The sequence below is a fragment of the Gymnoscopelus braueri genome (assembly GCF_963280865.1).
Source record: "Gymnoscopelus braueri genome assembly, chromosome: 17".
Taxonomy (NCBI): Eukaryota; Metazoa; Chordata; class Actinopteri; order Myctophiformes; family Myctophidae; genus Gymnoscopelus; species Gymnoscopelus braueri.
In genome coordinates this window covers 50,632,679-50,647,731 of record NC_137617.1, presented here as the reverse complement: position 1 = coordinate 50,647,731, position 15,053 = coordinate 50,632,679, and the positions used below count along the sequence as shown (strand labels likewise).

General features: G+C 42.6%; 2 protein-coding genes across 10 annotated transcripts in view; one reads left to right on the top strand and one right to left on the bottom strand.

The window, feature by feature from the left end:
* The window catches only part of LOC308105285 (actin, alpha skeletal muscle B-like), a 17,182-nt gene extending 8,943 nt beyond the window's left edge, over window positions 1-8,239 (top strand). For all 3 annotated transcript variants that reach the window (XM_080455932.1, XM_080455933.1, XM_080455931.1), the window contains exons 3-9: window positions 798-926; window positions 1,446-1,556; window positions 1,700-1,784; window positions 4,072-4,233; window positions 4,762-4,953; window positions 6,190-6,371; window positions 6,821-8,239. In XM_080455932.1, the coding sequence (XP_080312058.1) occupies window positions 798-926; window positions 1,446-1,556; window positions 1,700-1,784; window positions 4,072-4,233; window positions 4,762-4,953; window positions 6,190-6,371; window positions 6,821-6,964 (1,005 nt within the window). In that variant the 3' untranslated portion in view covers window positions 6,965-8,239. The remainder of the gene's footprint in view (window positions 1-797; window positions 927-1,445; window positions 1,557-1,699; window positions 1,785-4,071; window positions 4,234-4,761; window positions 4,954-6,189; window positions 6,372-6,820) is intronic.
* A 1,706-nt stretch (window positions 8,240-9,945) lies between these two features.
* The window catches only part of LOC308104853 (uncharacterized protein), a 33,487-nt gene continuing 28,379 nt past the window's right edge, over window positions 9,946-15,053 (bottom strand). For 2 of the 7 annotated variants that reach the window (XM_080455419.1, XM_080455425.1), the window contains 8 exons: window positions 14,462-14,581; window positions 14,163-14,298; window positions 13,828-13,869; window positions 12,583-12,668; window positions 11,575-11,668; window positions 11,233-11,274; window positions 10,788-11,033; window positions 9,946-10,667 (listed from right to left, as the gene is read on the bottom strand). In XM_080455419.1, the coding sequence (XP_080311545.1) occupies window positions 10,648-10,667; window positions 10,788-11,033; window positions 11,233-11,274; window positions 11,575-11,668; window positions 12,583-12,668; window positions 13,828-13,869; window positions 14,163-14,298; window positions 14,462-14,581 (786 nt within the window). In that variant the 3' untranslated portion in view covers window positions 9,946-10,647. Of the gene's footprint in view, window positions 10,699-10,787; window positions 11,034-11,232; window positions 11,275-11,574; window positions 11,669-12,582; window positions 12,669-13,827; window positions 13,870-14,162; window positions 14,299-14,461; window positions 14,582-15,053 lie in introns of all 7 variants that reach the window. The other 5 variants (XM_080455420.1, XM_080455422.1, XM_080455423.1 and 2 more) reach the window with 5 other exon arrangements.

Sequence of the window (15,053 nt, the reverse complement as noted above, 5' to 3'; positions counted from 1 at the left end):
TTTCAAAAGCTTCCTTGCGCAGAAGCAGGAAGTGAGGTTTTTCATACAGTACGTGATTGGACGCTGACGGGCAAAGAGGAAGCCAGGCTTTTAAACGCTTTAAACCCATTAAGACCTGGAACGCATCTGTGTTACTTTAGATTTCTTTGGCTATTCAAAAATAGCAGATATACAAGCTCATAGCGCGGCACCGAGTGCCGCGCTATGAGCTTGTAGATCTGCTATTTTTGAAAAAATTTGAAAAAGCATTTGTGTCGTTTTAGATTAAAAAAAAAACGCCACTTTGATAACCAATGCTTTGAACCCTATGTACATATATATATATATATACGTACATAGTTGAGCGGAGTTGCTCAGGGCTCTGTAGTAGTGTAGAGGGACAAAAAGCAGAGGGTCTACAAGGCATGTTTCCCTCTACACCAAACATAGCTGATCTACAAGCTTGCATGTAGATTGACTATTTTTGGTCAAAGTCTGATCCACAAACTCTCTGTTTGTGGTGGAATTCTGTCGTTGTTTTTTTTTCAATTCAAGTCAATAGAAAGGGTCTTTATTGGCATGAGAAAACATGTTTGCAAAAGTAGAACAACATAATCAAAACTAAATATGTATTATCTTGCTAAACCATAAGAATTGTGCATTTTGCTGTCAGAAATAGGTTAGCTTGGTATAAACTTTACAAACAAACGCCAGCAATATTTCAATGTTTTGCATTCACCTAGTATAAAAAATGAAAAATAGCAGCACGTTTTACTGATTTACTGTCTGTCTGCCTGTCTCTCTCTCTCTGTGTGTAGGGGGTGATGGTGGGCATGGGGCAGAAAGACAGCTACGTGGGGGATGAGGCTCAGTCTAAGAGAGGTATCCTGACCCTCAAATACCCCATCGAACACGGGATCATCACCAACTGGGACGACATGGAGAAGGTATGCACACACACACACACACACACACACACACACACACACACACACACACACACACACACACACACACACACACACACACACACACACACACACACACACACACACACACACACACACACACACACATTTTAACCATGTGTTTATGTCCACACAAAGGAGAGCGTACAAGGACACATATATTATAGGTGCAGTAAGGTTACGTTCACCAAATCATGGCATAATATGTCTTCATGATACAAAGCATATATATATGGCATGTCACTCTCCGCCACACACACACACACACACACACACACACACACACACACACACACACACACACACACACACACACACACACACACACACACACACACACACACACACACACACACACAGTAAATAAAATAACTTCCTGGAACTATTGATGATCCACCATTACTGTAAATAACTAGTTCCACTGGAGTGAATGGAGTTCACAGTCATCATTACTCTCTCTTTCGTACGCTCCTCTCCCCCTCCGCTGTGATTGGTCAGATTTGGCATCATTCATTCTACAACGAGCTGCGAGTGGCCCCTGAAGAACATCCCACCCTGCTGACCGAAGCCCCCCTCAACCCCAAGGCCAACAGAGAGAAGATGACACAGGTACACACACACACACACACACACACACACACACACACACACACACACACACACACACACACACACACACACACACACACACACACACACACACACACACACACACACACACAAGTTTAATCCCTCTCTCTCCTGACCCTCAGATCATGTTTGAGACATTCAACGTTCCTGCCATGTATGTAGCCATCCAGGCTGTCCTGTCACTGTATGCATCTGGACGCACCACTGGTCAGTAATACCTGTTCTATCTATCTGTCTATCTATATGTCTATCTGTATGCCTATCTATATGCATATCTGTAGTTCTATCTATATGTCTGTGTTTATCTATCTAGCTATCTGTAATCTGCATCTCATCAAACTTTCAGATGCTGTTTTCCTCCCAGTGTGGAGGAAGAACGCTTAGGATTTTTACTGTGATCTCTCGCTCTTTAGATATATAATCCTTGGTTTCTGTTGTGTGTGTGTAAACACTAATAGCAATTCAAAGCAGTTGTCCCCCAAACCCCCCCACCTTCAGTGGCTGTCATAAGAATGGAGGGAGCGCTCTATGATCACGGCAAGCCTAATGTATGCTCCGTCCCGCGAAGGTGTCGCAGACGCGACGTGGTTGTGAGCTTGTATGTCAGCTGTTCTCGGTGCGCAATACCGTTGCACGAGGAAGTGAATATGTCTCGCTAGGGCACGCCTCACTAGCCAACACACAGAGGAGGTTGAGTGAAGTGAAACCAACGATCCCCAAAACAACAGGTTTGGGGATCTGTTGGGTTGATTACATGAAACAGTCACCTGTGCGTCCAGCCTCAATGTTGGTAAACAAATAATAATTATTTGTTCCCCCTCAAATAATTATTGCATCCCCACTGTATCACTGTATAGACCAACTATTGGTCTATACAGTGGGGATGCACGCTGGGCAAGACCAAGCCGGTCGAGTGTCTAAGCGTAAGTACCGGAATTTGGCGGAAGTACCGACCGAGGAAATTATGCTGACGCTTTACAAATCTGTTTATATTCTCTGTGAATCACGACAAGTGTTGTGATTGGTCAAAAAATATCGTTTAGTGTTAGACAGTGGAGATGGTGTAACTATCTATCTATATCTCTCTACAGGCAAAGTGTTAGACAGTGGAGATGGTGTAACTATCTATCTATATCTCTCTACAGGCATAGTGTTAGACAGTGGAGATGGTGTAACTATCTATCTATATCTCTCTACAGGTATAGTGTTAGACAGTGGAGATGGTGTAACTATCTATCTATATCTCTCTACAGGTATAGTGTTAGACAGTGGAGATGGTGTAACTATCTATCTATATCTCTCTACAGGTATAGTGTTAGACAGTGGAGATGGTGTAACTATCTATCTATATCTCTCTACAGGCATAGTGTTAGACAGTGGAGATGGTGTAACTATCTATCTATATCTCTCTACAGGTATAGTGTTAGACAGTGGAGATGGTGTAACTATCTATCTATATCTCTCTACAGGCATAGTCTTAGACAGTGAGATGGTGTAACTATCTATCTATATCTCTCTACAGGTATAGTTTTAGACAGTGGAGATGGTGTAACTATCTATCTATATCTCTCTACAGGCATAGTGTTAGACAGTGGAGATGGTGTAACTATCTATCTATATCTCTCTACAGGCATAGTGTTAGACAGTGGAGATGGTGTAACTATCTATCTATATCTCTCTACAGGCATAGTGTTAGACAGTGGAGATGGTGTAACTATCTATCTATATCTCTCTACAGGCATAGTGTTAGACAGTGGAGATGGTGTAACTATCTATCTATATCTCTCTACAGGCATAGTGTTAGACAGTGGAGATGGTGTAACTATCTATCTATATCTCTCTACAGGCATAGTGTTAGACAGTGGAGATGGTGTAACTATCTATCTATATCTCTCTACAGGCATAGTGTTAGACAGTGGAGATGGTGTAACTATCTATCTATATCTCTCTACAGGTATAGTGTTAGACAGTGGAGATGGTGTAACTATCTATCTATATCTCTCTACAGGTATAGTGTTAGACAGTGGAGATGGTGTAACTATCTATCTATATCTCTCTACAGGTATAGTGTTAGACAGTGGAGATGGTGTAACTATCTATCTATATCTCTCTACAGGCATAGTGTTAGACAGTGGAGATGGTGTAACTATCTATCTATATCTCTCTACAGGCATAGTGTTAGACAGTGGAGATGGTGTAACTATCTATCTATATCTCTCTACAGGTATAGTGTTAGACAGTGGAGATGGTGTAACTATCTATCTATATCTCTCTACAGGCATAGTGTTAGACAGTGGAGATGGTGTAACTATGTATCTATATCTCTCTACAGGTATAGTGTTAGACAGTGGAGATGGTGTAACTATCTATCTATATCTCTCTACAGGTATAGTGTTAGACAGTGGAGATGGCGTAACTATCTATCTATATCTCTCTACAGGCATAGTGTTAGACAGTGGAGATGGTGTAACTATCTATCTATATCTCTCTACAGGTATAGTGTTAGACAGTGGAGATGGCGTCACCCACAACGTGCCCATCTATGAGGGCTATGCTCTGCCTCATGCCATCATGAGGTTGGATCTGGCCGGACGAGATCTCACCGACTACCTCATGAAGATCCTCACCGAGAGGGGCTACAGCTTCGTCACCACAGGCACACACACACACGCACGCACGCACGCACGCACGCACGCACACACACACACACACACACACACACACACACACACACACACACACACACACACACACACACACACACACACACACACACACACACACACACACACACACACACACACACACACACACACAGTGATTAATAATACATTTGATTCCGTGTAAAACATATTTGAATATTTCATTGTATTATTTAATATTTAATTTAATGAATATTTTTTTGCGGTTTTCAAAGATTCTTTGGACACCAAATCAAATGTATTATGGTCATGATTCACCAGGACCCTGGATGTCTTGGTTTCAGGCTTAAAATCATTGATATAAATATTTTCTGAAATCTCTATGGGAAAAATGAATGGGCTTTCTATCTGTGGAACCACAAAATGTCCGCCACTGCCCTATAATGTTGATGTCCTCACATGTATAGTAACCCAAACGTACGTGTGTGTGTGTGTGTGTGTGTGTGTGTGTGTGTGTGTGTGTGTGTGTGTGTGTGGCGTAGCGGAGAGGGAGATCGTGCGGGACATCAAGGAGAAGCTGTGTTACGTGGCTCTGGACTTTGAGAACGAGATGGGGACGGCCGCCTCGTCCTCGTCCCTGGAGAAAAGCTACGAGCTTCCTGACGGACAGGTCATCACCATCGGCAACGAGAGGTTCAGATGCCCCGAGACCCTGTTCCAACCCTCCTTCATCGGTCAGACTCCTTCCCTTGTCTCCTTTCCTCTGTCCTTATAGTTCAGATTCCTTCCCTTGTCCCCTTTCCTCTGTCCTTATAGTTCAGACTCCTTCCCTTGCCCCCTTTCCTCTGTCCTTATAGTTCAGACTCCTTCCCTTGCCCCCTTTCCTCTGTCCTTTTATAGTTCAGACTCCTTCCCTTGCCCCCTTTCCTCTGTCCTTATAGTTCAGACTCCTTCCCTTGCCCCCTTTCCTCTGTCCTTATAGTTCAGATTCCTTCCCTTGTCCCCTTTCCTCTGTCCTTATAGTTCAGACTCCTTCCCTTGTCCCCTTTCCTCTGTCCTTAGTTCAGATCCACCTTGTCCCCTTTCCTTTCCTTGGTCCCCTCCCTTGTCCCCTTTCCTCTGTCCTTGGTCCCTTCACTTGTCCCCTTTCCTCTGTCCTTAGTTCAGATCCCCCTTGTCCCCTTTCCTCTGTCCTTGGTCCCTTCCCTTGTCCCCTTTCCTCTGTCCTTAGTCCCTTCCCTTGTCCTCTTTCCTCTGTCCTTAGTTCAGGTCCCTTCCCTTGTCCCCTTTCCTCTGTCCTTAGTTCAGGTCCCTTCCCTTGTCCCCTTTCCTCTGTCCTTGGTCCCTTCCCTTGTCCCCTTTCCTCTGTAAAAAAATGTAATATGTTTTGCAAATCTTTGAATATATATATGTGTATTTTTAACTCCAATCTTTGCTTCTGGGGGTCCCTGGAACAAAATATTTTGAGATGGGGGTCCACGACCAAACACATATACATTTTGGGAGTCCTTGACATGACGAAGTTTGAGCACCACTGATATAGAAACATACGTTTAGAAAACTGTCAGGATTTAGAAGACATTTGTAGAATCGGCCTTAAAGGTCTTAATTAAAGGTCTTAATTAAAGGTCTTAATTAAAGGTCTTAATGAACCCATTTAGACCTGCGGTAGATTTTCAGAAAACTTCAGGGTTCAAATTCAAAAATAGCAAAAGCATCAGATCTACAAGCTCAAAATTCCACGTTTCGGGCTTGTAGATGTTTTTGTGTGACGCTGTAGTATATGATCAAGTAGGGCGTTCATTTAAGAAAAAAACGCAGGTTTCTGCGTCAACAGCAACGACATACAGTTCAGCAACAACTCAAAATAACACAGAGGTGTCCCCGTGTTGAGAGGTATAACGGTGCACGACGTCTAGGTGTAACAGCTCTTAATAGGTTAACTAAGGTGGTGTGACTGTGTGCTGCAGGTATGGAGTCGGCAGGCATCCACGAGACCACCTACAACAGCATCATGAAGTGTGACATCGACATCCGTAAGGACCTCTACGCCAACAACGTGCTGAGCGGGGGCACCACCATGTACCCGGGCATCGCCGACCGCATGCAGAAAGAGATCACCGCCCTGGCGCCCTCCACCATGAAGATCAAGGTATTAGACCACCACACGCACGACCTCACATACGCGCGGACGCTCGCGCGCGTGCACACACACACACGTTTGTATTACTTTATACATTTTATGTTTTACGAACTATATTTTTACAAATCTTTGCCATAACTTCAAGCTGAAAAATTGCCGATCTATTGGCTATTTTCCGGTGCAAGACTCCAGCGCGCAACCAAGTATAAATCAAACATAATTAAACCGGTCCCTAACCCCTAATCATCATAGAACTAACTGTCTCCTCCTCTCTCCTCCAGATCATCATAGAACTAACTGTCTCCTCCTCTCTCCTCCAGATCATCATAGAACTAACTGTCTCCTCCTCTCCTCTCCTCCAGATCATCATAGAACTAACTGTCTCCTCCTCTCCTCTCCTCTCCTCTCCTCTCCTCTCGATCATCATATAACTAACTGTCTCCTCTCCTCTCCTCCAGATCATTGCTCCTCCAGAGAGGAAGTACTCGGTGTGGATTGGAGGCTCCATCCTGGCCTCTCTCTCCACCTTCCAGCAGATGTGGATCAGTAAGCAGGAGTACGACGAGGCCGGCCCCAGCATCGTGCACCGCAAGTGCTTCTAAACCCCGCCTTCCCCCTGCTGGGCGGACCCCCGCAAGTCCACTTCCGACCCCGCCCCTACAAATCAAAACCCCTCCCTAAACCCGCCCCCACAAGTCAAAACCCCTCCTTAACCCCACCCCTGCAGCCTAAACCCCTTCAAACTCCGCCCCTGCAGTCTAAACCCCTCCTTAACCCCGCCCCCACATTCTAAACCTCTTCTGACCACGCCCCTAAAGTCTAAACCCCTCTTTTAACCACTTATAAACCCTATACTTTGTTTACCGGAGTCCCGCAGGGCTTTATTCCTAGGCCCCTCCTGTTTTCACTCTACACTAGATATCTTGCCAAACACAGCCATTCTGCGAGCCGTTATACGTATTACGATCGGCTATTTTCACCGGATGTTTGCCCCTGAATAGGGACGCTCGGGATTAAGTGGTTAACCCTGCTGATAGCCCACGTTTAGCCCCGCCCCCCGGTCTAAACCCATCTCTTAACCCTGCTGATAGCCCACGTTTAGCCCCGCCCCCCGGTCTAAACCCATCTCTAAACCCTGCTGATAGCCCACGTTTAGCCCCGCCCCCGGTCTAAACCCCTCTCTAAACCCTGCTGATAGCCCACGTTTAGCCCCGCCCCCCGGTCTAAACCCCTCTCTAAACCCTGCTGATAGCCCACGTTTAGCCCCGCCCCCGGTCTAAACCCCTCTGCTGATAGCCCACGTTTAGCCCCGCCTACCCAGTCTAAACCCCTCTGCTGATAGCCCACGTTTAGCCCCGCCCCCCCGGTCTAAACCCCTCTGCTGATAGCCCACGTTTACTAAGCTACTTTGGCCTCCGTTCTTAGCCTTTTAGTGTAGCTCAGCTCGGCTTTGTTGCTGCGTTGCATAATTCAGCAAAAATCCAGAGTTAAATTACCACTGATAAAAAAAGAATTAGGGTGTAATTCCGTTTCAGCGATCACAGAAGGCTGTGTCAACGGCTGGTCAACGATCTTCGGCTTTTTAGGGATCGACTTTGGTTCTTTTTGTGACAAAGAGGAGAAGGCAAGGCAAGGTTTTATTTGTACGGCGCATTTCAACAACAAGGCGATTCAATGCTCTTTATGCAGAACATTAAGCAAGAGAAACACGCGATGAAGACGTCAAAATGTGATCAAATATGAAGGTGTTTTATTTTAGAGGGGAAACTAACGTCCAGATTTAAACCCTGACTAATAGACCGTCAACTATATGACATAAAATCAAACACAGTGGCTGAAAATTTAGAGATCCACTCATCATCGACACCAGAATAACCCCCCCCCCCCTTCTCTCTCTCCCCCGCCTGTACAACTGTGAATGTGGCTTCTACCCACTACCCCCCCTCTCCCCCCCTTGACCTCTTGACCCCACTGTCTTTTGCACTGCCCCCCCCCCCCCATAAAAAGAAGAAGAAGAACCCTCTCCATGAATGAATGAATGTTTTTTTTTAGTTTTTGTTATTGGTTGTGTCAAAATGTTTTGTTTTATTTTTGATGAATAAAGCTTGAATGTTGCCAGCTGGTGCCTTTATTTCCATTGTTTGGAGACATTCCTGGTTAATGCCAGAGACTTAGCTAAACCTTACCGAATATTAACAGTCCAATGGCGCCCCCTTGTAGCGGCTTTGTGAAGTACAGGCTCTAATATATTGGTGCAGGCGGGCGTTAAGGGGCGAATTGTTTTAATTTGAAAAGACAAAGACTGAAGCAGTGATTGATGTGATGTCAACAACAAGGATGTGACTTTACTGTATGAATGCCCCAGGATTTCACAATAAAAGCTCTCATACAAGGAAAACTAAACGTGCTTTTCATTTATTTTTACTTGTCCAGTATGTGGTTGTCAATGTGGGGTCCGGGGAACCCAGGGGGATCTTGTAGGGGTCCCAGGTGGTCCCCAGTTAAATGATTGGTAGTTAAAGGTAGGGTAAGTTTCTTTGGTTAAAATAGGTGTTATATCTCTATTCTGATAGTAATCATTGCTATTATAGCAATGATTACTATCACAATATAGAGCTATTTAACACTGTTACTGAACAAACACTCGATAGTAATGATTACTGCCACAATATAGAGCTATTTAACACTGTTACTGAACAAACACTCTATAGTAATGATTACTATCACAATTTGGAGCTATTTAACACTGTTACTGAACAAACACTCTAATGATTACTATCAGAATATAAAGATATTTAAGATCACTCACCCTAGCTCTGAAAAATAGCGGATCTGAAAACATCTGAAAATAGCCGATCTACAAGCTCACAATGCGTTGCAACGTGAGCTTGCAGATCGGCTATTTTGTGCAAAAGGTTTTCCCCAGAATACCGATGCTGCATGGGGTTTTAGATGTTAAGGCAAGATCATAAAACAATGTGTGTTTTAACCAACAAATAAGAAGCTTCTTCTTCGCTGTTCTCTCTCAACTGTCTGCTTCATTAAGACAAACACACCTGTATGATCAATCTGTGTGCATGGGCGCCACCAAGTGGACAGAGAGGGGAATTCATATCTGACATGGTCATAATATAAACACAAGACCATTACTAGAAGTATTAGTGCATATTAACATTACTACATTACATTATAAACATCATATAGGACATTAATACAAATGATTAGTAATATTAGTCATATGACAGTCAGTGGGATCATGTTTTCAACACAGAATCAGATCTGATTTTCACCCTGTCTGTCTGTCTGTCTGTCTGTCTGTCTGTCTGTCTGTCTGTCTGTCTCACAGCCACAGACTAGTAGACAGACAGACAGACAGACAGACAGACAGACAGACAGACAGACAGAAACCATGCACATAATTATCTTTGAACACGTTCTCTCATAAATATAAAACTCTATTTTATTGTCACATCACATCTGTACAAGAGGGGCTGAAATTTACAAAATGTGCAAAATGTACAAATCAAATGTACAAAATGATACTGTAAAATCATACAGTACATACATTACAGCAGGGTCTCCATCCTTGGGACTCTTTGGTGGTCCCTGGACCAGTCTCTGGTGGTCCGTGGACCACATTCTCTGGTGGTCCGTGGACCACATTCTCTGGTGGTCAGTGGACCACATTCTCTGGTGGTCCGTGGACCACATTCTCTGGTGGTCTGTGGACCACATTCTCTGGTGGTCCGCCATGCCAGGCTGCATCAAAAGGAGTTTAATGTATTTGATATATAATATTCAGGGACCCGCCATACTTATCAAAACAAAGTAAGACACAGAAGCTCGTTCGGCTTCTTCCTGTTAGAAGTTGTCACAGACTTTCAAAGAATGTTTTTCTCTTTGTAAAAAAAACTAATGTTTTGATCTTCAATTTACAATTTAGACATTTAGCAGACGCTCTTAATCCAGAGTGATTTAAAGTAAGCAATAGGAAAACATGAGGTAATACATAGAAATAGTAATCTAACCTTCTATCAATATAGTTCTTTCTGTACAACATCCTGCAATCTAGCAGAAACAAGTCATAAAAAAGGTTAATGATCACGTCACATGTTTCTTTCAATTAAAGTGCAAATCAAAGAGACGTGTCAGTGGACTAGTTGTTGTCTCTTCATTCGTCTTCAGTGCTTTTTTATCTGCCAGGACCTTCTGCTGGAATGTGTTTATCTGCCAGGACCTTCTGCTGGAATGTGTTTATCTGCCAGGACCTTCTGCTGGAATGTGTTTATCTGCCAGGACCTTCTGCTGGAATGTGGTTATCTGCCAGGACCTGCTGCTGGAATGTGAAAAGAAAAAGAAAAAGCTTGTCACACAGATCTCCAACAGACTGGACTGAAAGAGGGATTTGAAGTGTTTAGCTCGTACCCAGATCGTTGAAGAGAAACAACTCGTGCTTCTGCAGAGCCTCGTAGAATGCTGATATTGCTGCTCTTCCTTTTAGTTCTACTGTGACAAGCATTTTTCTCATTTGAGCTTGGCTGGGCGTTGTGTTCATGATATCGTTATACATCTCCATTGTGAGAATGCCCTTTTCCAAAAGGTCATCTGCTATACTCATAACTGCTGTGACGCGCTGAACTAGAGAACTCCAGTTCTTCCTCACAGAGTTATCTATCATGAACAAAGAAAAAGACAAAATATAGACTTCTGTCCTCAGAAAAGTAGAGGTGTAATGAACTTGTTAAAGGTTAATGACTGACGGGAAAAAGGACATCACATTAATTAGCTTATGATCCATTTCATTACTCCCATTAACCCTAGTTTATGGTTTTATTTCAGGGTCAAACATAACGGTCAGACAAGATCTTACCTGTGGTCTGGCTAATCTGAGGTTCTTCCACAGCTGGTGGACCTGAGAGAAAACAATAATCAGTTGATACTGTAACAGAAATGACTTTCATGTTCATGATGTGAAGAAAACAAGGACCTTCTAAAGCCAAAATCTGCATCAAACACTAGACACAATATTCAATGAACTGATTCACTAAATTACATCATCAAGAATCTGAAAATCTGACCAATTAAATGTGTTTTCAGTTGATAACTTAAGCAACACTATGTTCATTTAAATGCTATTCCTCCAGTACAGTAAGTATGTTAAAAATAAATGCTGTAATAATAGTTTGAATGATATTAGAAACAGGAAACTAACCTGCAACCTGCATTACACCTTCAGCCACTGTTTCATCATCACTGAATCCACCAGAGAGGCTTGGTTTTAATGGTGTTGTACTGGACACATCACTCTGTATGTAGGAAAAAAAATACATTAGAACTCCACAATAAGTTACTTAACTATACATAGACAAACTGAAGACATTATGGCTGCATTATATAGATGCTTATACGGATATCCTGTAATAATTTAATTAATCACATTCTAAGGGAATGATCAGTAGGATGTCCTGAACAGATGTGTTGGCAATATAAATGAACTGTATACGTGTTTCTGTTGTTATGAGTGTTTTTGAAATAAATCGTATATTATTTTATAGAGCTCACCAGAATAAGTGCACACACTTTAGTTACAATGGACTGACAACCCATGGTAAAGACTGGGTGATAAAGTCTGGCTCAGTAAGTTTAGTCTACTCTCTATATTTAACATTCGTTTTCTGATGAAAAACATCCTCAAGTCAAGTCACTTTCTAAAGCCCAGGCTAAAACCATAGGTTACTGTGACAAACAAACCCTCAGACACGTTATTAGGTTGAGTGGCTCCGTCACCACAAACTTTAACTTCGTCTCTCATCTTCCATTGTTCTTCTTGTCTGTTCCATTCTAAATACATTTATTTTATTTTTTACATTATATTCTTCTTCTCTCTCTTAGTACCTATCCTGTGTTTAACACTTACTGCTGCTGTTTCTGCTACAACCTGCAACACTTGATTTTCCCCACGGGAATCAATAAAGGTGTTATATTATGTCATCTTATTTTATTCTTCAGCAGTAAATATTTAGTATTTTCTCTGACAGGCCTGTCTTCTCTTGAGTCTAAAGGTCCAGTCTTTGATTCATCATTATCTTCATTTTATAATTAGTATCTTCAATCAGCTCTGTTACTTCTGAAATGTCTCACTTGGAGAACATGGTATCTGTAGCCACATTAGCCATGCCAGGCTGGTCCCCATGGCAACCATTGACTGTGAGATATTTACCTGAACATGATGTGAGTCAGGCTCTGTGTTTGGTTCTGACTCAGGATGAAGACTCTGTTCTTCTAGAAGAGACACTGTAGCCTCACCTACAGACAACAATACATAGTTACATTACACTGTTCTTCTAGAAGAGACACTGTAGTCTCACCTACAGACAACAATACATAGTTACATTACACTGTTCTTCTAGAAGAGACACTGTAGCCTCACCTACAGACAACAATACATAGTTACATTACACTGTTCTTCTAGAAGAGACACTGTAGTCTCACCTACAGACAACAATACATTACATTGACATGTTCTTCCATTCAGATGTTATCATAGTCACACTGATGGTGAGTATTAGTGACAGAGTAGCTGTAGCTGGCATATATCCCACAACTAATAGTGGATTTCAGTCTAATGTCAGACACGCACGCACGCACGCACGCACGCACACACACACACACACACACACACACACACACACACACACACACACACACACACACACACACACACACACACACACACACACACACACACACACACACACACACACACACACACACACACACGAGAATGTCAAGGACCAATGAGGAAAATGCATTAATAGGACTGTTCATTATGCGCCAGCAAGGCTCAACCAAATGTAAGAAACCTCCACCCAGCAGACACTGCGGCGCATAGCCCACATTACATAACAATTTGACCCACCCACTGAAAAGTTATAGCATGTAATGTGATTGGTAAACATTAGACATGCACTGTCCAATTGAAATCGATGACATATTAACCATTTAGGTAGAGAGCAACATATTTGTGGGACAAGCAGGACTGAAGCATGTTGCTGTAGAACTGTGATAAGAATGTGTCACAAAGTGTGAGCCTGGATGTAATCACAGATGCATTCATCAAGTGCACGGCACTTAAATTATGGAAATTGCTTTCTGGTTCTACACAGAACCTAACTCCTAAACAAGGTGGTATTTTGTAAGTATTATTATTTACATTATATTTATCCCAAAAGCATTTATCTCATGATTAAGGAGAGCTTGCAGATCTGTTACTTTTGATGCTTTTTTGACACTGTAGTAGGATCAAGTATGGCATTAATTTACGAAAAATCTAAAAGTTAAATATGGAGATAAGAGGGTTCTGCCCATCGGTGTACTGTGTTTTTTGGCACGGCTGAGAATGCCTCTTGGCCAATCACAATGCACAGTTGGAACAAGGTTACTGATAGGTGAGAACGTCTCTTACCAGTGATTTCTTCCCCTGATGCTTCAGATGTCTTCTTTCTGACTGTAAGAGAAATGTTAATTACTGTGTGGTTCTACAATGCTGATAGCCTATCACACAAATGAAACCTAATTTCTCAAGCGGCGAGCCCATCTGAAACAACCAGCCAAGTATAGTCATCATGACTCAGAAATACACTGCAAAGATGTAAACGTTATGTTCAAGCTAAATAAAACACAGGCATTCAAGTAGACAGGTGACTGCATGCATACATACATGCATACATGCATACATACATTAAGTAGACAGGTGACTGTGTACATACATACAGGTGACTGTGTACATATGGTAGGTACCTTGTCGAATGGTTGTAGTCCATGCAGGAACATCAGTACCACTCACTTGAAGAGTCAATTTGAATGGAGGTGGCTGCTCATAGTATGCTTCAAAGAAACCTTTGAGGATAGTTGATTCCAGGGTGAATATCAAGTCCTGCACAGACGCATAATATTAATATTTAACTTGTATCACACACATTCATAAATAACATACTTACAACATGCTATGTTTGATTACTTAGAAAAGCGCTATATCAATTCCAGGTATTATTATTATTACTATATGGTAAGCTGAATGAGCATTGAGACAAACACACCTCAGGATCAATTTCTCCTGTTGGCTCACTCATCAGATGGTATTTACCCTCTACCAGTGGACAGAGGGTATTCTTCTCAACCCAACTGAAACGCCCCTTCTTCAACTCCTTTTTGATGTCCTGCCACACACAAGGACACCAGGTGGACAAGGTGATGAACAACAGGAGAGAAGGAGGGAAGGGAAGGTGATGAACAACAGGAGAGAAGGAGGGAAGGGAACAGGCAGAGGAGTAGGAAACATAAAGAACACAGTCACTTCCTTCTAGCCAATAAAGTAAATTGACAGGTTATCAATATTGAAGACTATGTTAAAGTATTAGTCAATATAACACACTGATGCCATTGACTAATCAATTATTGAATAGTTGAACATCAAAGCACAGTTGAACATCAAGTCAATGAATTGGTGGTATGTTTCATTGTGGTCACTGTTTCACATCCTATAGAGGGCTAGTACTAGCCTGGTTCCAGACCATAGACCCCGCCCACTCTCTGAGTGGGCGGGGTCTATGGTCTGGTGTTGTAAATGTGAACCTAGGACTTCTCCGGTACGAAATGCATTGTCCAATGAGAGGCGGAGGTGGGCGTGGG